Source organism: Phalangium opilio, unplaced genomic scaffold (assembly GCF_054372755.1).
Source record: "Phalangium opilio isolate 3A_F unplaced genomic scaffold, DU_Popi_V2 ptg000352l_1, whole genome shotgun sequence".
Classification (NCBI taxonomy): domain Eukaryota; kingdom Metazoa; phylum Arthropoda; class Arachnida; order Opiliones; family Phalangiidae; genus Phalangium; species Phalangium opilio.
In genome coordinates, this window is record NW_028324228.1 from 566,368 (window position 1) to 590,109 (window position 23,742).

Below are 23,742 nucleotides of genomic sequence, written 5' to 3' on the forward strand. Positions count from 1 at the left end.
TTTGGCCTTCGGTGTTCTACTAGATCCCTGATTGCACCATCTCCTTGAAGAAGATTTCTCCAGAGTCCATTTTCTGTGAGTTCTCCAGTGTCATCTTCAAAATCAGCTAATTCTACAGGGTTGTATCTGCGTTGGTGCTTAGATTTACCTAACTCATCAGTGATTAGGTAGTTATGGAGACACACTGTTGCTTTGATGATCCTATCTACATTTTCTGGATTGGCTTTTATGGTTTTTTGGTAAATACCCCACTGGGCTGCCATAATACCAAAAGTGTTCTCAATTACTCTCCTAGCACGAGAGAGCCGATAGTTAAAAATTCGTTGAGTCATTGTAACTCCCTTTGATGTAGAATAGGGACGCATTAGATTTGGTAGTTGCGGAAAAGCCTCGTCGCCGATGAAATAATATGGAAATTTTATGTTTGAATTAGGCAAAGAGCGGGGGTGTGGTAGTGGTAAACGGTTATGTTTCACTTTAGCTCCAAAGACTGAAGATGTAAAGATACCACCATCACTTTCACTACCATAACTCCCAATGTCAACCATTGTAAAACGATAATGGGCGTCACACATGGCCATTAAAATGACGCTGAAACTTTTCTTGTAGTTATAATATTTTGATCCTGAATTTGCAGGACACTGTATGTAAACATGTTTGCCATCGATAGAACCACAGCAATGGGGCAAATCCCATTCCTCATAAAATCCTTTACTAATTTCTGCCCATTCAACGGGGTTTTGAGGCATCTTCACGTAGATATGTGACATAGCTTCCCAAATGGCTTCACACGTTTCACGGATTATGTTAGATATGGCCGTTTTACTAATCCGGAATCCAAAACAGAGGGATACCTGAGTGTCTCCACTAGCTAAATATCTGATGAGACAATAGAGTTAACTATAGCCCTACACATTTACTAAGAAAGACTGCGACCTGACCTCATAGAAATCATGGAGTTACGTCAGGCTGAATTAGACTAGTCTAGGTTAAATATTATTAGCTTTAATGGGGGGGGGGTCAGGTTGCAGTCTTCTAGACATGTAATATATCAATGCAAGCATTTCGAAGCTATATGACATTCAATAATTACCTCAAACAAAGTGCTAATCTCTCTTCAGCGCATATTGGTTTTCTGAAATTAGTCGTTTTCTTCGAGATTTTGTCCCTGATCAAACTTAATATAAAGTCAAATTGCTCTTTCGTCATGCGAAAAAACCTACATTGAAACAATATACATATTGATTATGTACATACATAGAAACATAGATACCAAATTGCAAAGGCTTATTACATGTAATGTTTCTCGCTGTCTCCATCCCTCATTTCTTGAATTAAATGTCGAAAATAGCCCTTCTCCTCTCGTTTCAAAAATATTCCTCTTACCCAAAACCTTCTTTCATAAACCGTTTTGGTGTAATTTCTCCACAAATTAAAAGCCAAAATCGCATTAACTAGTTGAATAAATGCCAGAATATAATCCCCGGTGTCAACCTCAACCGCGTCCATTTTGTTTGTCCTTTGCCCTTTGACGTAAGTCTTCTTTAGCGCTAGATGCGCATGCGCTAAATAAATCCGCGAAATACAAAACGCCGGAAAACGTCCTTAGTGAAAACCTGTCGCGGAAACGTCGCCAACTTTCCGCCAAATTAAAAATATTTTGCGCCGCTTTGCGCCGCGTTTTTGCCCAGTGAAAACTAGCCTTTAATCCGTGATTTCAAATATCACTCTCGAAAATTAATTGAAATTATGGCCAAAATAGATACATTGTAACAAGTTGCTAAGAGTGTTTTGGAATAGGCTTAACAATTCTTTTTTAATCTGTGTGGTCCCGAAGGGATGTCTTCTAGCTTACGAAAAGTTAACATTTACTGTTAGCTTTAAGTGTTCGTTCAAAACGTTACAAAATAGACTTTTTCACAAAACGGTTCATATAAACCTTTCGGCCAAAAACGCTTACAGAATAGAGTCCCCAATCATTCTATTATACTATTTAACTACAGGACTTACATTCTTTTTGATATTGATAGATATTTTTCTAACTATTCAGATAAGTTCACCATGTTTCGCCATGTACGTTTTAATTGACGATGACAACGTTCTTACCATGAGGAAAGCTTTCGTGTCATGGCAATTGGTACGATTATTAGCGATGTCAATGGTTACGTTTCCGGATTTAATAAACACGTTCGTTATGGTAAGATCAGTGTCAAACAGATAGAAGGGAGGGTCAAAGATAACTGATTTCTATTGAAAATTTTTCTAATATTAAAAACTGTTTGGCTGGTTGAAAGGTTTTCTGGAGCTTGCAAAATTTCAATATTGCAACGTTTTATCTGGTAACGTCAACCATAATTCGGAACATAAACTAGCTCGAGCAATAGCGGCACACCATTTCACGACCCACCTAAATTGTTCATTGAAAAATTGTAACAATCGGTCGTATCGGCGGCATTATCATGGTCACATTTCTAGTCTATATTTCAAAATTTTGATTTTTTTCTCCGCTGACCCTAAAATGCAAATAAGATGAAACAAATGATTTTGCTTCCGGTTCTAATTTGATGACTGGCTACAAATACCACTTGCAAATGTTCCCGATGTGCCGCTTATGGACCAATATTATTTCAAATCAAGTATTTGTTGGGAGGCGTTAAACCTTGTGCACTAGAAAATAGTTTCCTAGTCGAACAGGTTTTGTTTTTAGCAAAATTATCAGAAGTAACACCCTGTTGACCCTTCCTTTTAAAAATAACACCAATACAAGAAGTGATTCTTTACAGACTCAAGTCTCGGTAAGAAGAATTGCAAACTTGTTAAGTCGTAGGGAAACCATGAATTTCGTGAAGGTGATGGCAAGTGATGCCCATAATGGTACGTTAATTAAGAACACAGCTACTGGAGATTGGGGCAAGAAAAATGGTATCGCTGAATTGGTCTAGTCAATTTGGTCGCTGGATATATTAGTCTCACAGATTTGGTCTAGGGAAGTTTAGTATTGTGATTATTTTATCTCGGGTCAGATTGGTCTCGCGATCATTATATCTTTGGCGAGTTTGTTCTGGTGATCTTTCGGTCTTGATAGAGTTTCGAAAATTGGAATCTTTATAATTTGGTCTCGAGATGCATACAATAAGTCACACAAGTTCAGACCATGTTAAGCTATAGAACTATTAAATCAGTTTAGCAGTTCAGTAAATTAGTCACTCAACTTCAGACCATGGTTCATAGTTCAGTATAATAGTCACTCAAGTTCTGACAATGTTGAAATATGGAACTATTAAACATGGTACTTTTAAATATGGTTCAGCGGTCTAGAGTTCAGGAAAATAGTCACTCAAGTTCAGACCGTGTTAAGCTATGGGATCTTTGAAGACGTTTCAGCGGTTCAGATTTCAGTAATATAGTCTATTAAATTCAGTTCTGTTACAAAGTAATTTTTCATCAGAATATGCCAATATCGCTTGTTCCTGAGCTCAGCTCTCATCGATGGAGTAAAACATACATTGATTATTTCTATATAAATTTCAGCAATTGAGATTAACAGGGGAATATTTCATTGGAACTTGGAAGAGCCAGCCGCGTCTCTGAAGGACATCAATTTCTATGTGGCGCGTGGTTCACTGGTGGCCGTGGTGGGTCCGGTGGGTTGTGGCAAGTCTTCACTCTTGTCCGCTCTGGTTTCGGAGATTGAGAAAGTAGAAGGGGAGGTCAGAGTGGTCGGGAGAGTCGGATATGTCACTCAACAACCCTGGATCCAGAACAATTCCCTCAAAAAGAATATACTCTTTATCGACGACATGGACCAGGAAAGATATAACAACGTCATACGCGCATGTGCTCTCCAAGCAGATCTCGAACAGCTACCAGCTGGCGATGAGACGGAGATCGGAGAAAGAGTACGTATCATTGGAAATTCCTTTCGTCACAAGTGACAGGCAAACTTCAAAATTAGGTAGTTTTTTTTACTTAATTTCAAGAACAAATGTTCGTTAAGACCAGTTTGAGAAGTCATAACGCTGCATGGTATTTTCTCTTCTCAAAAGACCTTCTTTGAAGACCTTTGGTTATGTCAATGGGTATTTCAATAAGTTAATATCTTTAACCAACGCCATTGCACAATCTGGAAAATTTTAGTCTTCAACCATTCTAAGGCGAATTTGATAAAATATGCACACTTCAGATAATGTGCAATCTCATAGGAAAAATTGTCTTGATAAAGTGGGCTTGAACAAAATTGTAACAAAAAACCAAACAAAACTCAGAATAGATACAACGTTTCCGGTTTGTCTTACAGGCTCGAATTATTCCTATTATTACAGAATAGTGGATTTTTTTATGTTGAAAGTTGAAACAAAGGATCTATATTCAAAATTTTAGAAGATGAAACGAAAATTTATAGAAGGGTTTAGTTTTCAGAGCTGCCACTTTCTTTGTATATGTGCTAAATTAGATCCTATACATAATAGGGTATCAACTTGAGTGGTGGTCAAAAACAAAGGATTAACGTTGCCAGAGCAATTTATCGAAATGACGATGTTTATATCTTGGACGATCCATTAGGAGCGGTTGACTCACACGTGGCGAAACATCTCTTCGACGAAGTTATTGGACCAAATGGATTACTCCGTAACAAAGTAAGTGACGTCAGTCTTGTATTTCTCATGAAATTCCATAGCGTGACAACACAATACCGAGTAAAGTTTTGGTTTGAAATAATTTCATCTTAACATTTTTCTATTAGTCGAAATAATAACAAAATAATTTCGTTGGTGATGTCAACATTTCTTTTAAATTCATGGTTATCGGCATATCCATTAAATATATTCTCCGAGTCGTTCCGCGCTTACAGTCACGTGACATTGCCCACGAAATAGTAACACCACTACTTCAAAATATACTTCTTGCCCCGCCACTATATAACGGATTGTCAATTTCTTTAAATACATATCATTATTTGAAATATACCGTGAAGAAAGTGTGATTCATGTTATACACGCTGAAGACTTCAGCTAACATATTTTCATTGCCAAGCAGAAAATTGGGTTTAATTAACTTAAATAAACTCTTACGACCCTTGATCTCACACCTTTTAAAGATGCGTATCAAGGATACGCTCTTCCTAGTTCGATAAATAGCTTTTCAATTTATTTTAGACGAGAGTTTTGGTAACTCACAACTTGAGCTTCATTCGAGAAGTGGACGAGATCTTCTTCATGAACGACGGCCGAATCATCGAGAGGGGAACCTATGACGAAATCATGAGTCGTCAGGGAATGGCCAGAGAATATTTCGCGCAACACATGAACGACGAGGATAAAGCAGAAACATCGTGAGTATATTGGAACTGTATCTACAGAAAGCATATGATAAGTGTGAACATTGACAATCTTCAGAAGAAAGCTTTATGTCATAGAAATTAGCCATATTTTGTAGAAAATAAATAGGTGAAACTCTTCATGGACTACCGACAAGTGACTTGTACTGCCTGCAGAAATTGCCTTAATTTTAATTTGTTTAAAGGGCTTCTTTCAAGTTGAAAACGTTTCTGTTAATTTATAAATTCTGGTGTAACATTTTATATTAGGATGAAGACTGAAGTTGAAAAATTTCACATTGCATTGGAACAAAAAGTATTGGACGAAGATGAAGCAAACCTCGTTATTAAAGAGACTCTCAAAGAAGGAAATGTACGTACTATATGAAAGAGAAAAGGATTGTGGACCTCCACCGTCCACGTCCTCAACACATTTTTACTTATGATAATGATATGTTACAGATATCCATATCGCAATACAAACAGTATTTTAAAGCTTATGGGATAATATGGTTTATAATATTTGTTGTAACACTTACCAGTGCTTCAGTGTTCAATTTGGCGTCTGTGTACTGGCTGTCGCTGTGGTGCGCGGACACCATGGAAGATGTAAAAGCAAACCCAGAATTAAAAACAACCCGTATCGCGGTCTTAGTCATTCTTGGTGTAAGCCAAGCCATTGTGACATGTGCGAGTATAATCTTGAACTTATTTCGCTCTCTACGAGCGGCAAACTGTTTACACGAGAAAATGCTAGACTGCATATTTCGCTCTCCCATGGCCTTCTTCGATACGACCCCCTTTGGAAGGATACTCAATCGTTTCTCGCAAGATATTGACGCCCTCGACCAGCAGTTACCTCCAGTGTTAAGACAAACTGTTTATGGATTGATATATATAGGTCTTTCGACGATAGCAAATGCAGTATTTTTACCTTTATTCGTAATTCCCTGCGTTGCTGTTACCGTTGCATCCTTTTTGTTTCAGGTAGGAACTTTACTTATAAATTTACTCACAAATATTTTATCAATACTACTCGAGTGAATATAGTTCATATTGAGCGATTTGCACTTTCATTTAGAGAGGTTTTTGCACGGAGACTAAATTGATACATAGAAGTGTCGAAAAAATATCAAAGAAAAAAAGATTCCCATTACAAAAATTCTATGGGCGGTTTCTCGGTGCCCGTGGCAGTTACAGAATAAAATTTTCCCAGAGTTATTTTTGATTCAGAGTCTAGATATTGCAAATTTCATGTAATTACAAGTGCGGGAAGACAGTGTACTTCGAGGTTTAATCCAACTCTTTTACCTATCATTAGCATTATGGAGCGAAGATTGCACTGGCCTCAATCGTACATTATTGAGATTTATAGCCTCTTTTTCCACAAACCGATGGCTAACCAAGCCACGTAGTATACGCAAATAGAAAAACTGCACCAAAAAGAAAACAAAATGTTTTACATTATTTCTCCCAAAATCCTATGGGCTGTTTCCTTTCTTCTTTGCCCATCACTTGTTTCGGAAGGAAGTGTAACAACTAAGTTTACTTATCCAAAATTAACGGAGTTAAAGTCAGGTCTTACCAGGACTGTCGAAAGAGGGGTAATTCGCCCAGTTTTCCAGGGCTCCGGGCCACCTGTAGGGTTGTCTTGATGCGGATACGCGATTTTGTCATTTTCCCCGGAGCCCTCAAGATCTCTCGACGGCAATGGATCTTACCGCTGGCGAGTTTTCCCGTGCTCCTGACGGGACCAACTTAGAAATTTTGCTTATCTTTTCCTATTTATTATATCTTTGCAGCGTTTCTTGATGTCAAGCAATCGCCAATTAAAGCGAATAATAAGTCTCAGAAATTCCTTCTTGTTTTCGCACGTGGAAGGATCAGTGGCTGGCAGCACAGTCATCAGGGCATGTCAGGCTGGAGAGTGCTTCGAAGGGCAATTCCTGAATCTGGTCGACGAATGTACGGCCGCTAATTATATGATGAACATGGCGCAAAGGTATAGGCAGCACTGCATTTTCATGACGTTAACTAGGACCATTTTTAAGTCGACAGTGCGTTTTTAGCTTTGAAGTGAATTTTTAGTGGAAGCTGAGAAAATCACGCTAAGAATGCATTGCGACTTTAAGTTCAACTCTATTTTTCGTTGTTATTCGATCAGTTTTACATGAACAAAACTGTTAAACTGCGCTTTGAAGTTGTGTTCGACATATCGTAAAATATGTGTGCAAACAGCAACGCGCAAAGACTTTCTTAACAGACTGTTAATGTACACGCCCATTTGGCTGAACACAATGATATATTAAGTCAACAAATTATAATTTCTCTCCAGGTGGCTGACAGTGCGCTACAATCTTCTTGGTAATGGCATGCTGTTTTGCACCGCACTTTTTATTATCTTGAGCAAAGAGACCATGTCAACTGTTTTTGTGGGAATGATCTTGGCTAATGCTGATTTTGTAAGTAAATCAACTAGTTTTCTACAAGCGAAAGTACATAAATACTCCTGTCGTCTCAGAATATCCGGTAATTGTTTGGGTTGTATGTTCTCTATAATTGGTCCCAAAATATGTTCTAAACATCATTAATTTTAGCTCGAGTTTCAGTTTCTCCTAAACATCTTTGCATTCCAAACCAAACGGCATTTCAACTTTTTCCGTCCTCCTCCTTTTGTCAAAACCCACGCGCCAAATCCTATACAATCTTCAATGTTTTTTAAACTAATGATTCTAAATTCAATCCTCTTAAATAATATTTTGTTAGTATTTATTTTACATATCTCCCCCATCAAGAAAACACGACCTCCTGTTTCTTATTTTCATCTGGTCTTCAGTAACAGGAAGTTATAAAACTTTTTAGAAGGAATAATTGGGCTATGGCTGAACAGGAGGTGCAGTATTTTCGGAAGCCACCGTAGAATTTTTTATAACCCAATCACATCAATGGCAAATAAGGAAAGTAGAGCGATATTAGGAAGGCCCTTACCCTCTTTCACTCCTTTAATCGCAGCATGGCATATATGGCTTATTATCCATTCTAAGATGGAGTATGTGTTGCGAATAGATTCTTTGAATTAGGGTTGTTGGCAGAACTAATATTGTTTGAAAGAACTAATTAACCGACTGAAAAATTAATTAGTCTATACAGGGTGTTTCTGGAAAGTCTGGCACAAATTAACAGGCATGTTCCTTGGGTCAAAAGGACTAGGAAAGGTCCTATGACGTTTTGGGGTAAAGCGCTTCGTTGCGACGTTATGGGCTCTCAAAAGTAGGCCGAAAAACAAGGAGATTTTGCAGAATTATAGCACTAGTATTGTGGTTTTGAAATTTGACCCAATTGTTTTCGATTATTGAGCATAAGGCAATGATTGAAATAAGTTCAAACATAGTGGAAGACCGTGAACATGTTAAACGGCCAAAAGCGTTAATCCCTTGGTTTTTATTAATGATTGTAATTAAAGGTAAGGAAAGTAGCTCAGATATCGGTTACTTGTTTGTTCAGATGTACTGGTAACTGACCAGTCTTTTATTCTTTTTTTTCAATTAGACACATTACTTTTACAATAATTCGAATGAACACCTTAAATTTTACAATAATTCGAATGAAAACCTTAAATTTTACAATAATTCGAATGAACCCCTTAAATTTTACAATAATTCGAATGAACCCCTAAAATTTTACAATAATTTGAATCGAACCCGTTACATTTACAATAATTTGAATCGAACCCGTTACATTTACAATAATTCGAATCGAACGCCATTACTTTTACAATAATTCGAATCGTACCCCATTACTTTTACAATAATTCGAATGAAACCCAATTACATTGTTCTACAAAAATTGTTCAAAATGGGCACCATCAACGTTTAAGAAAACTTGCGCGCGTCGTTTGAAAGATTCACGAACACGTTCGAAGATTCCTGGCGTGTTACGGATGCTATCACATCCATCAATTATCCTTTGTCGTAAGTCTTCGACATCGCGAATTTCACTTCGGTATACCAAGTCCTTGAGATGGCCCCAAAGAAAAAATCGCATGGGTTGAGATAGGGAGATCTTGCTGGCCACTCAACAGTTCCGCCTCGACCTATCCACCTCCGTTAAAAACCAATTATGCTGTGTTGGTCTAAACATTAGGGTAGTTTTCAACGTCAGAAGTTGTAGGTTTTTTACAGACGGCTTAAATGTGTTTACCTTAACGTGCTTCATGGCGTACGTGCACATTTGGTAGCTTATCTGGAACTAATCATGGTCTACTTCACGAATGCAAAGTACTCAGATATCCATCTTATGTATGGACTGACTCGGGGAAATGTGGTGGAAGCTCGGCGCTTGTACCAGGAGCACTTTCCTCAACGACAAGTTCCCAATCGACAAACATTTACGGCAGTCGACAGACGCTTGAGAGAAACCGGGAAACTTCAACCGTCGGGACCTGAACCTCGTGCGGCGATTGTTCCCGAGGATGTAGAGGACACCGTTTTGACAATTTTCGAAGATGACCAACAACCAGTACCAGGAACGTCGGGCGGCAATTGTGCGTTAACCAGGTAATCGTCTGGAAAATCATTCGAGGACATCAGTTCCACCCATACCATTTGCAAAAGGTACAAGCTTTAAACGAAGCTGATTATCCGAGACGGGTCGATTTCTCCCAGTGGTTTCTGGCACGGGTAAATGACTTAGACTTTCCGCGTACTTTGCTAGTTTCCAACGAGGCGAATTTCCCGCGTGACGGGATACTTAATTTGCATAACTATCAAGAGTGGAAGCAACAAAACCCGCACGCGACCTCTGTCATGAAACATCAAGTTCAGTTTAGTTTGAATGTCTGGTGCGGAATTGTAGGAGATCATTTAATTGGGCCTAATTTTTTGCAACCGAGGCTAAATGGGGAGGCGTACTTGACCTTTCTGCGTGACAATTTACCGGAGCTTTTAGAAGACGTACCGTTACGACTGTGACAAATAATGTGGTTCATGCAAGATGGCGCATCGCCCCATTTTAGTCTTCAAGTTAGAGCATATCTTGATGTCGCGTTTCCACGGAGGTGGATAGGTCGAGGCGGAACTGTTGCGTGGCCAGCAAGATCTCCCGATCTCAACCCATGCGATTTTTTTCTTTGGGGCCATCTCAAGAACTTGGTATACCGAAGTGAAGTTCGCGATGTCGAAGACTTACGACAAAGGATAATTGATGGATGTGATAGCATCCGTAACACGCCAGGAATCTTCGAACGTATTCGTGAATCTTTCAAACGACGCGCGCAAGTTTGCTTAAACGTTGATGGTGCCCATTTTGAACAATTTTTGTAGAACAATTTAATTGGGTTCGATTCGAATTATTGTAAAAGTAATGGGGTTCGATTCGAATTATTGTAAATGTAATGGGTTCGATTTAAATTATTGTAAAATTAATGGAATCGATTCGATTTATTGTAAAATTTTAGGGGTTCATTCGAATTATTGTAAAAGTAATGTGTCTAATTGAAAAAAAGAATAAAAGACTGGTCAGTTACCAGTACATCTGAACAAACAAGTAACCGATATCTGAGCTACTTTCCTTACCTTTAATTACAATCATTAATAAAAACAAAGGGATTAACGCTTTTGGCCGTTTAACACGTTCACGGTCTTCCTATAGGTTTGAACTTATTTCGATCATTGCCTTATGCTCAATAATCGAAAACAATTCGGTCAAAACCACAATACTAGTGCTATAATTCTGCAAAATCTCCTTGTTTTCGGCCTACTTTTGAGAGCCCATAACGTCGCAACGAAGCGCTTTACCCCAAAACGTCATAGGACCTTTCGGACTCCTTTTGACCCAAGGAACATGCCTTTTAATTTGTGCCAGACTTTCCAGAAACACCCTGTATATATATTTTTTCTTTTGGTAATTTGGTAAGTAAATAATTGCTTTCGGTACAATAAACTTTGCAACTTTATTAGCTGGTAATAGTTTATTTTAGTAAGGTAAATTTAAGGGAACTTCTCGCGTTTGAGATCTTGTCGAGAGTGAGCTTTCCAAGCCCATATTAGGAAGAGACGCGATCCCTATTTGGTCACGTGCCCATTTTTTTGTAAAATTCCATTATCTTAAATCAGCAAAGGTTTTTTAGCTATTATCTATTTTAAGTTGAATATATATTTTTTTACATTGGTATATTTGTTAATTTTAGACCTATACATTTATTTGTTTTTTTAGGATTATTTGATTTTTACTTTACATAGATAAAATTTCTAAAAACAGTTTAAAACTTAAAATTTCGGCGCGACATTCATAACAGCAGTGGCGTAGGAACGGGGTGGGGGTACAAGGGTACATTGTACCCCCTAAAATTTTACTAGGGCGCCTAAATTGGACAGAAAGGGCGGCAAGTTTATAATCAAAGGGCGCCAAGTAAAAAAGAGGTGAATAGACCATTTCGGTATTTCGCCCAGCGCCATTCTCCGTCGTAGCGGCGGAGCAAAGAGCCCGTCTTTGGTGAGGCATAAAAAGGTAGAGAGAGTATTTAGCTTGTCAAAGACAGCTTCAAAAATTTGGGGCGCTAAAGACCAATCACGCCTGTGCAGAGATGAATACCGAAATGGTCTATTGTGAAAATAAAGCGGACTCGGAGAAAAGTTGTTTTAAAGGCAATGACAGCAAGAAAGTTGCACGACGAAACCCAGTCTTTTTCCGGAACTTTGCAACTTAATTCGTATGCTTCTTTTTGTGCATATTTTACACTGGTAAATTACCACGATGGTAATTTACCACCGAATTCTCATTTCTTTCTCTTGGAATCAGCTCTAAAATAGAGCTATATTTTTCCGTAAAATTTTCCGTATTTTTCCACTACCGGTTTCTCAATTAAAAAGTTAAATATTTAAAATCTTTCAGTTGCCTTTCTTTTCAAAACATTCATTATTTTGTTTTCGGTGAATTCGGAGTGGAAAAAATTGTCCAAGGGCACAGAGTCTAGTGACCCTTATTTTCTATAGCAAAAGCTCAATCATTGGCTATCGCTTGCATGCATAGCGTTACTGTTTGCTCTTATGACGGTAGAAGGCGTTAGAGAGTCAGACACCTAACCGTTAAGAGCAGTCTGGGAAATAGCACACTTACTCTGGTCCAAAACCAGTTTATTAATTGCTTGGACTAGTTTTTAATTCAAAAAGTGGGGGTTACTGGTCCTCGGGACCAGTTTATTAATTACAAAACTATAGGAGAACAAAGGTTGGGACCAGTCCGGAGACCAGTTTAATATTACGGACACTAGGGGGTCGCTGGTCCCAAGGACCAGTTTAAAAATTAACCTTATTTCCAGGACTGGTTAAGAGACCCAAGCGAAACTAAAAGTTATCAGGTATAAAGGATAGTGATCGTCTTTAAAAGTTTGATAAATTGACTCAAAGCTCACTTAATTGCTAGTTTTATATTTTTCCGATTAGCGGAAAATTTTCCGCGTTTTATTTTTCCGGATAATTTACAACCCTAGTCTAAAAGCTCCATGTTTTGCCCTACCCGCGCATGCACACTTATTTCTTCTCATGAGGCATGAGTAAGTCATGCAAGGTCAAACGGCAAGCTTGGGAAAAATTTGATTAAGGAAATGAAATTTTATTTTCTATTCTTGTTGTCGAGTTCCTTTGCGTCAGCTGGAAACGCTGTAGTTGTTAGAATTTTCTCGAGATGGGTCGATAAAAATATCGGTATCGGTACAGATATTTGGTTAAACCGATACATCGGTATCGGTTTAAACTACTATCGGCTATTCTCTAGAATTTTGTTCTAAAAACGTGCAGTAGCAATAATCCGCAAAATGGGTAGGAAGAAGAAAGTGGAGGTTGCTGTTCAAAAGTATTTTGAGCTTCAAATATCAAAACTCGGTGTTTAGATAATGTACGATACTATGCTTAGTATGCTACAAAAAGTATAGCTGTTTTTAAGTCGTATTTTTCATTATTTGAATTAAAAACCATCAATATAATTTATTTTTGAATTTTCATAAATAATAATAATTCCTCAATGCACATTTCACATTAAAGTACATTGCATTAACCTTGTTCAATGTGTTTATTCAACATTTTCCTTATCTTTGGGGAGGCGCCCAAATCCATATTTAAACTGTACCCCCTAAATTCGAAACATTCCTACGCGCCTGCGTAACAGTATGGGTTCCTGTCAGTGATGAATAAATTCATACTGGTTGTTGTGAATTTATTTCTAGTATCCGAATTTTTTTGGATACATTCCGTCTTCTCAGCGTTAGAATAGCTTTTCTTTGGTCGATTTTGATGGATCGAATTCACGTGTGATTTTATAGTTAACAGGTCCAATGACGTTTTTAATTGTGAAAGGTTCAGTCGATGGTTTGAAAAGTTTTTCAATTGAACGGGGCGGGAAATACGAATTTAAAAACCACACTTCATCATCCACGTGGAAAGGTGTTAACCGAACACATACCTCACACATTTTATTTTGTTTGTGGATAAAAGCGGTCTGATTAATTGCAGCTGTGAAGTAATAATGGTTATTCAATTTCAAAATAAATCGACTGAGTAAAAAGCTGTTCAAACTAGAAAAGAAAACTTTTGTGCTACATGGGATAATTATTCATAGTCAAGATCATTAAACAGTTTTAAAATTTTTATATCACAGCTTCTACAGATGATCAAAATCTTCATCGCTGCAAGTACGGGTTTGGAAAGCAATGTCGTCTCTATAGAAAGAGTTGACGAATACTGCCATTTGGAGTCCGAGGCCGAGTGGAACAAACCAGAATCTCAACCGCCACCAGACTGGCCTCAACGAGGTCAAATCCTATTTCGCAACTACAGCACCAGATACCGCGAGAAATTGGATTTTGTATTGAAGGACATACATGTCGGGATCGAGGCAGGAGAAAAAGTGGGTGTGGTAGGACGGACAGGTGCAGGAAAGTCTTCGCTGACTCTAGCACTCTTTCGTCTGATCGAGGGGGTGAAGGGTCAGATCGTCATAGACGGATTGGAGGTGGAAGGATTGGGTTTGTCCGATTTGAGATCGCGACTGACCATCATCCCCCAAGATCCTGTACTCTTCTCGGGCACGCTCAGACTCAACCTCGATCCTTTCGGGCAACAAGACGACCAGCGACTGTGGGCCGCCCTTGAACACTCGCACCTAAAACCCTACGTGGCATTACTCGAACAGGGACTAGATCACCCCGTGGCGGAAGGAGGAAAGAATCTGAGTGTCGGACAGCGTCAGTTGGTCTGCTTGGCTCGTGCTTTGTTGAGGAACACCAAGATACTCATCTTGGACGAAGCAACGGCCTCGGTCGACATGGACACTGACGATCTCATTCAAGAGACCATCAGGAAGGAATTCGCCGATTCTACCATCATCACCATCGCGCATAGAATAAACACAATTTTAGATTACGACAAGTATACTGATTTATTTAAAAGCCTTATGCATTGGGGCTAAGTGGATGATTAATTTGGTTTCCTTTTTCTCTTCACAGGGTGATTTTTCTCGATCAGGGCCGAATTGCGGAATTTGACTCTCCTCAAGCACTTTTGAAGGATGATAAATCGATGTTCTACGAATTGGCCAAAGATGCCAATATTCTCTAGACAACTTTAATTTCAAGCACTTATATTTTCATTCAACTTTAAATACAACTGGTTACGGGTCTAATAAAGAAATATTATAATTTATTTGAATATTTTCTAAGCTTCTTCTAGCTAAGTAAAGTGCATCATAATATGATTTGAGAAATACATAGATAAAAGAAACTTCAATCGGTCCCCGTGATCTGACAAGATACGTTCTTAGGAAAGAAAATTAATGAACAGATTGAGTACAACCAAGAATTTATTTACTATAAGAATGCCTAAAAAGGCGTCCGGTGCGCGCGTGACAATCCCCCCTCATGGGTGGGGGAGGCTGGAAACGGAGGCGGGGCTTAATATTTTTTCTTACTCTATGTTTTCCACCATCTATCTCTTTTACCTATTCGTTAAGCCTTGGTTTGGTTTTTGGAACTTTCGAAATCATAAGTATAGTACACTTGATTCGATTTGGAAACAATAATAGAACTAACGATTTTCACGTACAGACACGTGTTCAAAATCCATTAAGTTAGGTTCAAAACCTTTAACTAACTTGTTAATGGCAATTAAAACCATTCGCGTACCGTTTCAGAACCGCTGGCAGCCTAACTTTTTGTTTACTTTGCTCGAGTTTTTTTTTCTCTATTCGGAATACGTCAATCGCGTGTGTATGACCTATCCCCACGGGATCCAATAAGAAAGCGCAGAGCAATGACGGACATGAAAGGGTGGGGCTGATTTGTCCACTAACACCGGCGTAAGAGTAGAATCGTAAAATCTCGCTACTTAGGCATTCTTATAATAAATAAATTCTTGGTACAACCATAGTGAAACTTATCTTATATTAAGGTTTTCTTACTGAACACTATACGTTAAGCTTTTTCCTCAAAGAGAACTGAAGACTTTGGTCTACCCACAGCCTGAAGGCTAAGCCCATTAAGAGAGATCCCAGTTTAATTAGCGACTTCTTTGACTTTCGTTCTATTCGTTTTGCTTGGCTTTGGCAATTCAGGTTTTGGAGCACGCTTTGCGATAAATTATTACAAAATAGTACTTATTCCACGCGCACGAAGTCGAGGGTAAAAGTTACGTGATATATATGTTTCAGTTAAACTCCAATCATTTACCAACCTTTATTCCTTCATAGTCTATAGGGGTGAAAGTCTTGATTATTGGGTTTCATGCCGATTTAGAGCCTCGAAATTTTTTAGTTATGTCGAGTACTCGAGCCTTTTTCATTAGTCAAAAATTAATTATTCGAGTATTTACCGACCGTCAAAATTTCTATTCAAGCCCTTTTCTAGCCTTAATTTTCAATTAAGTTTTAACAGAAGTGAGATGAGACCAGAAGTACTGAGCTAACCAAATTCTTCACTCGGCGAAAGTGAATATTCTTGATAACACAAGAACGGTTGGCCCTCTAGTAGCGGTTTCTGAATTTTCCCTCCAAAACGTGATACGCTCGCGGTGGTAGACGGCCGAACTAGATTCAAGGAGCCGCGTCCGTGTTCGGCCGCTTTAGGTTGAGGGGAAGGGGATAGGAAATGTTTTTGGAATTCGACCAATTTTTTTCTCAGTAGTGTAGGCGCGTGGGAAGCGGCATAAATCCTCGAATTTCAAATTTGTTCAGTTGTGCCAGGATCTACTATCAATGCTAGAGCCCTTCACTTCTAGTCTCATCCCACTTCTGGTTTTAATGATTACTAGCACGTTTAGCAGTGTTTTATAGAGGTACCATACGCTCTTAGAAATGTAAGTGTTAAAAATGTGTTAAAGAGATACTCTCAATGTTTTGCAACTAGTACTAGATGAGGGCAGTTTATGATAAAACAAGTTGGGAAAACCAAAATTTTACCTCTCCCAGTCGAGATGATGAAACCTTTGAATACGACAGAAATTATGGAGTATTGAAATGATCCCTACCTGAATACTTTGAGACACCATAGTTCCCGAAGAAACCATGTATTTATTCACTAACATGAATAACAAAGTTTAGAATTATCATCTAGTCCACTGTGAAAAAAACCTATAGGAGAAGCCATATTTTCGCGGCACTCGCGTGTGACGTAAATTTCACAACCAGTAAGATTGAAGACTAGGTATTTGGGCGTGTCTTTCAGTTTCATGTAGCACACTCAAAAATTCCGTTCACGTGCGCTATATGTTGCCCGAGAAGCTAGCGTCTGTGAGCGCACTATTAGAGTGGACTATGCTACCCCTAAATAGGCTCCTCCCATCGCCGAGTAAGAGGCGACCTAGAAGCTAGAAGGAAGGTATACCTACAAAAATAAATGAGACTCTCTGTATTGATTTAATGATTGTAGGTATTAACTAAAGGACCTTTTGAATATACTAAATGACTTTTGTCTGCCGAACTGGAAAAATAGCTCATTTACCTGAAGCCGGTATAAACTTATAACACGCAAAACTGTATTTAACATAAATATTGAAATATTTGTGTTGACTAAAATCGCTTAAAACATGAAATGGTTTCGTTTAAGACAAACCTTAAAACTTTTAGCTGTAAGAAATCGATTGGAATTACATTAGCGAAATTAAAGCGTTAGGTAAAGCACTTTTGCAATTTTTAACAGACGCTCAATGTAACAGTTTATCACGTATCCCCAACCCGTCGAAAGTATTACCAAAGATTTGCTCGAGCTCTCGGAACAACAATGCCGGTTAAGTTAGGTAATGTCAAATAAAATTCAGCGGTATTCGGTAAGTATAGCAATTGCTGACAATGTGTGGCAAACTCGCTTCACTTCGAGAATAGCTGAAAATTCCCCCATCGCTAACATTTGAATAGGTGTTTCTCCAATTTGTCTGGGCACATACCAGCTTGTTTCAGGACGGGTTTACTGTTTTTGTCGACGTCACAATAAATACGCTCAGTGAAAAGTACCAAAGATTTCGATTCAGTATAATACATAAGATCGGTTTATCTCACTGAACGCAGGCAAAACGTCACTCTGAAAATTCATTTATTTGTTATGTCTTCTGCAAGAAATTTAAAATTACTGCTTAGGGCACGCTAAGGCCCGGAGATATTTTTATATGAAATTTATCTACCCAAACAGTTCAAGTGTTTGTAAAATCTCTTCTTGGCGAGCTAAATTATTATTTAAACCGGTGAAAGACAAGAACTTAACTTTGGGCGAAAGTCGATTACAAGGGAAGGAATCCAGTTTCCCGGAGGGACCTAACCACGATGGGAAACCCAGACAAACCCATATAGCATAACAAAAGATAATAAAGTTTAGTTGATTCGTGACGCTAACATGTTTTTCTGTCTCTCCGACTTACGTACCCACAATTGGTGACCCGGATAGTTTATTTTTTACACAAGCCTAAAGCGATATACGGAGAACGATATGCTTACGAACGACGACGACGATGAGGAAACTTCTCTAACGGAACAAATTAAGTATCTAACCGAGAAACTTCACCAAGTGATGTCTACTAAGGACTTCATCAAGGAGGAGAAGCCCGAAAGCCATGAAATTTCGCGTCTCTCAGTCAAGCTTCCTCTATTTTGGAAAGACAAGATTTTCCTGACCTCTGGTTCTCCACAATAGAATCCCAATTCCGAATTAGCAGAATCACTACTGAACAAACAAGATTCGACTACGTATTACAATCCCTGGACCAAACCATCATTCCTTATGTCGCTGACATCGTCAAGGTGCCTCCGGAAAATCCTTACACAGCATTAAAGGCACGAATAATCTCTTCATTCTGCGATACGGACGAAAAAAGGCTACGCAAACTACTAAGCGGAATGCAAATCGGCGACCAGAAGCCCTCACTCTTCCTGCAAACGATGCGTCTTCAAGCTGGTTCACAAGCCAATGATGCTATACTAAAATCACTGTTCATGGACCAACTTCCTGAGCAAGTCCGAGGTATATTAGTCATGAGCAACGAAAGTAACCTAGACAAGATTGCCGCTCAAGCTGACAAGATCGTCGAGACCATCCGCCCAACCACAATATCAGCTGTTACTGCAAATAACCCAGAGGCCGACGATCCACCATCTGTTCGGCGCCTTGCTCAACAAATCGAGGAATTGAACCAAAAGTTTGATTCATTCACCAGAGGTCGTGCTCAGTATCGTGACAGGGATCGTCGTGGCAGAGGGCAAAACCGTTCACGATCTAGAGGCCGTATTTTCAATCCAAGAGGGAAGCTCTGCTTTTACCACTTCCGATTTGGGGAAAAAGCAAACAAATGTCAAGATCCTTGCGCATGGCTTCGGAACCAATCCCCACACAAGCGAATGGACCCGGAAAACTAGCAGGCAAATCGGATATGGCGACGACCGATTTCAATGGCCGGAATTCACATCGCCTTTTCATATACGACAAAACCTCGAAACGTAATTACTTAATCGACACCGGCGCTGACATATCAGTCATTCCACCCACCAAACAAGAGCGACACAATTCGAAATGCCATTTCAAGATATTTGCTGCAAACGGGACACAAATAAATACCTACGGAACCAAAATTCTTCATCTTGACCTGGGACTTAGAAGAAATTTCAAATGGACATTCGTCATCGCAGATATCCGCAAACCAATCATAGGAGCAGATTTTATATCTACTTTCCACCTATTACGTGACCTAAAAACGAGGAAATTAGTGGACAGTAAAACGTTACTGTCAGCTTACTGCAAAGTTATCCGCCATCCTGCAACCAACATAACCACTATTTTCGGAACTACAGAATTTCATAAAATTCTCGCTGAATTCCCGGAGATCGTTCGCCCATCCGGACCGTTACAAGAGCCAAAGCACAATGTCTTTCATCATATAGAGACTACCGGAGGTGGTGGAACGTGTCCGAAACCTCGACCCGAAGAGACTCGCCATAGCCAAGAAAGAATTCCAATCCATGGCGGAACAAGGCATCTGTCGACCATCTAAAAGCAACTTCGCCAGCCCGCTCCACATGCAACCCAAAGGGAACGGAAACTGGCGGCCTTGTGGTGATTACCGTGCATTGAACCGACGGACTCGTCCAGATCGATATCCATTGGCATTATTGAGCAACTTTACAGCGAATTTCGCAGGCTGTAAAATTTTCTCGAAATTTGACCTGGTAAAAGCTTTCCATCAGATACCGGTACACCCACCTGACGTGCATAAAACTGCTGTTATTACTCCATTTGGACTCTGGGAATTGCCGTTCGGTCTGTGTAATTCAGCACAGACATTCCAACGATTTATGGATGAAGTTTGCAGAAGCTTGGATTTCGTATTTGTTTACGTGATTGACGTGGTCGTAGCTTCACCTGATCGAGAGACTCACAAGAAACATCTTCGATCTCTATTACAGCGATTCAAAGAATATGGCATCCTTATTCATCCATCAAAGTCGCAACTTGGAGTAGAAGAACTCGAATTCCTTGGATATCTCGTAAATTCAAAAGGGATTTCACCACTACCGAGCAAGGTTAAAGCCATCGTCGACTACCCGAAACCCATAACTATCGCGGACCTTCGTAGATTTCTGTGCATGGGCAATTTCTATCGTCGATGTATCAAGGACGCAGCAAAACTTCAAGCCCCTCTTAAAGGAGCCAAAAAGAATGACAAAACAAGAATAAGCTGGACACCAGCAGCAGAGGAAGCATTCGAAGCTTGCAAGAGGGCGCTACGGGACGCTACAACGCTTTCCCACCCTAAGCATGACGCAAAACTCGCGCTTAAAGTGCATGGACGCATTAAATTTTGCTATCGGCGCGGCACTGGAGCATGACCATGGAAGTTATTCGGAACCGCTCTCTTTCTTTTCCCGCAAACTGTCCATAACTCAACAAAAGTATAGCGCCTACGATCGAGAACTTCTCGCTGCTTACTCGGCGATAAAATACTTCAAACATATGCTCGAAGGACGACAATTCACTTTGTACACGGACCACAAGCCACTCACCTTCGCGTTCAATCAGAAGCTTGACAAAGCCAGTCCAAGACAAGCCAGACATTTGGATTATATTGGTCAATTTACTACGGACATCCGACATATCGAAGGCATAAAGAATACTGTCGCAGACGCTCTCTCGCGCATAGAAATTAACTACACGGACGTCGAATCATTGGACTTCCAAAAGCTCGCAGAGGCCCAGGCATCCGACGAAGAATTAAGAGGCTTACTTGAAACGGAGACCGTATTGAAACTTAAAGCGCTCGAACTCCCAGATACACGCGCTAGTATTTGGTGTGACGTTGGAACGGAAAGAGCTAGACCATTCATCCCAGTACCTTTCCGGAAACGGGTTTTCAACAACGTTCATGGTTTATCTCATCCCGGCGTTAACCCGACCAGAAAACTTATAGCACAGCGTTTTGTATGGCCATCCATGAACTCCGATATATCAAAATGGACTCGAGAATGCATACCCTGTCAGAGGAACAAAGTTGGACGACACACAATCAGTCCACATGGTCGTTTCTTAGGACCTACGCAGCGATTCTCAGACGTCCATGTCGACCTGGTCGGACCTCTGCCTCCTTCGGAAGGATATTCTTATCTGCTCACCTGCATAGATCGTTTTACTCGATGGCCCGAGGCACTCCCGATTACGAGTATCACCGCCGAGAGTGTCTGCAGAGCTTTTTACGATGGTTGGGTTTCACGTAACGGATGTCCAAATACCATATATTCTGATCGTGGACGACAGTTTACTTCCTGTCTTTTTAAGGAGCTTGCGGACCACCTGGGGGCGAAAAACCAGCAAGTAACCGCTTTCCATCCCCAGTCAAACGGAATGATCGAACGCCTGCATCGACCACTTAGAGCCGCACTCGCCGCACATGGAAATAACCAGTGGACCAAGACATTACCTTCGGTTCTATTGGGGCTTCGCACGGCAGTTAAAGAGGATCTACAATCTTCTGCTGCCGAAATGCTCTACGGCGAAACACTCAGGCTGCCTGGAGATTTTTTCCACCAAGTTCCGCAGCGACAAAACCCTGACGACTTTCTTAGCTCCTTGCGCACAATCATGGAATCTGTCCGTCCTAAACCTGCTTCAAATCACGCTACACAACATGTCTTCGTCAACAAAGACCTTTCAGACTGCTCGCACGTCTGGATTCGCAGCGATATGGTTCGTAAACCATTACAACCAAAATACGACGGTCCCAATCAAGTGCTCGACCGTTACGAAAAATATTTCAAGCTACGCATTAAAGGCAGAACGGACACCGTAACCATCGACCGCTTGAAACCGGCTTTTCTTGAGCAAGAAGTTCAGTTACCAGCACTCCCGATGGTGACGACCCTACCAACTATGCCCAACACTCTAAGAAAATGGAGTGTGCTTTAACACCTTTAAAAGTAGTTTATATGGGTCCAAATTTGACACGGTTACAGGTGTTGATTTACACCCCTGAAAGGGTTTAATAACACTTATTTGAGCAATTGGTGTCAAAGATAAGAATAAAATGGTGCAACAGAGGTGTAGTTTAACATCTTTTTAACTCTTATATCGAACTAAAAGTTAATTTTTTACTCTCATATGAGTGTTGTGCAATTCCTTAAAAGGTGTGGCATAGCACCTTTGCGAGTTTAAATAACGCTTTTAAGAGTGTCGCATAACACCTTTCAGAGTGTCGCTTGACACCTTTTCTAGAGTCACATGACACCTTTCCTAGAGTCGTGTGACACCTTTCAGAGTGTCTGATGACACCTTTAAGTGTGTTAGATTTTATGGCAAATAGCTCTATATTCATGTTCCACCTTGACAGAACTTAAGAGGACACTTCTAACATGCAGAGCTATACCCCTTAAGCAAGGCTAGTTCTCGCATGCAATGGAAACTGCGTAAAAACTTGGCCACTTGATCGACTTAAAATCCAGCGTAAAACTGCATGATAAGTTGGTCATTTTCACTGACTAAATAACTTCTGAAAAGGCAGAAAGTTTTAAATCAGTTCAAATTCATCGGGTATTAAATTGGTTTTGGAGGAAATAATATCATAGCAGTAGATAAAGACGTACTCGTTAAATTTAATAATCTCTTTTCACGAAGAGTTTATCGAGCACCAGAAACTTGTTAGACCTAATCTACTCTACAATATTTTAAGAAATAAATCCGTTTAGTACTCTAAATTTTCTCAAAATAAACATAAGACATGTCACAAAAACATGTGTCTCACATACTGGCCTCTCAAGCTGGCGTTTATAGTCGCCCTACTGTGAGGCCAGACCTAACCTAGTCTCGATTTTTAGTGTCACACAATACTTTTAAGAGTATCGCATAACACTTTCAAGAGTGCAATAGCGTTGCTAGGGTTTAAAATTTGGGGTGGGGGGGAAGGGGCTTAATATTATTGTTCGTATATTAAAGAAAACTTTTATTGATAAAGAGTACGGAACCGAGTTATTGACTATGAGACCATTGTGGATGAAAGAATTTCACTCGTTATTTGTAAGTTTAGTTTTCGTTTGCTTTTAGTCGCCACAACTATTTGATACTGAAATTCATCTCTACAAAGATGAAACTTAACGAACTTTTTATTATAGTTTTTATACACTATATTGCTACAGAATTTTACGAGACTACTAGCAATTTTTTGGTATAGTTTACGGATTATTTTGAGGGTCCTAACTTTGAAATTTGGGGGCGCTATAGCCCCCATAAAAGGCCTAGCGACGCCACTGCAAGAGTGTCGCCTAACGCTTTTAAGAGTGTCATCTAACACGTTTCAGAGTGTCGCCTAACACGTTTAGCTGCGTTTTATGAATGTACAATACCGCCTGATTACCAATTTCCTTTTTAATTTCTGTTCAAAGGATAAAAATATATTCTTTCATGAATATCATCT

The 23,742-nt window shown here is 39.6% G+C and overlaps 1 protein-coding gene across 1 annotated transcript in view; it reads left to right on the top strand.

Annotated features, from left to right (window-relative positions):
• Positions 1–15,012, top strand: part of LOC149602718 (ATP-binding cassette sub-family C member 1-like) — a 37,565-nt gene extending 22,553 nt beyond the window's left edge. The window contains exons 11-21 of the mRNA XM_089860381.1: positions 2,051–2,197; positions 2,784–2,874; positions 3,532–3,899; positions 4,470–4,637; positions 5,157–5,332; positions 5,588–5,690; positions 5,780–6,304; positions 7,120–7,319; positions 7,653–7,779; positions 13,970–14,739; positions 14,817–15,012. Of these exons, the coding sequence (XP_089716507.1) occupies positions 2,051–2,197; positions 2,784–2,874; positions 3,532–3,899; positions 4,470–4,637; positions 5,157–5,332; positions 5,588–5,690; positions 5,780–6,304; positions 7,120–7,319; positions 7,653–7,779; positions 13,970–14,739; positions 14,817–14,928 (2,787 nt within the window). The 3' untranslated portion in view covers positions 14,929–15,012. The remainder of the gene's footprint in view (positions 1–2,050; positions 2,198–2,783; positions 2,875–3,531; positions 3,900–4,469; positions 4,638–5,156; positions 5,333–5,587; positions 5,691–5,779; positions 6,305–7,119; positions 7,320–7,652; positions 7,780–13,969; positions 14,740–14,816) is intronic.
• Positions 15,013–23,742: the final 8,730 nt, after the last annotated feature.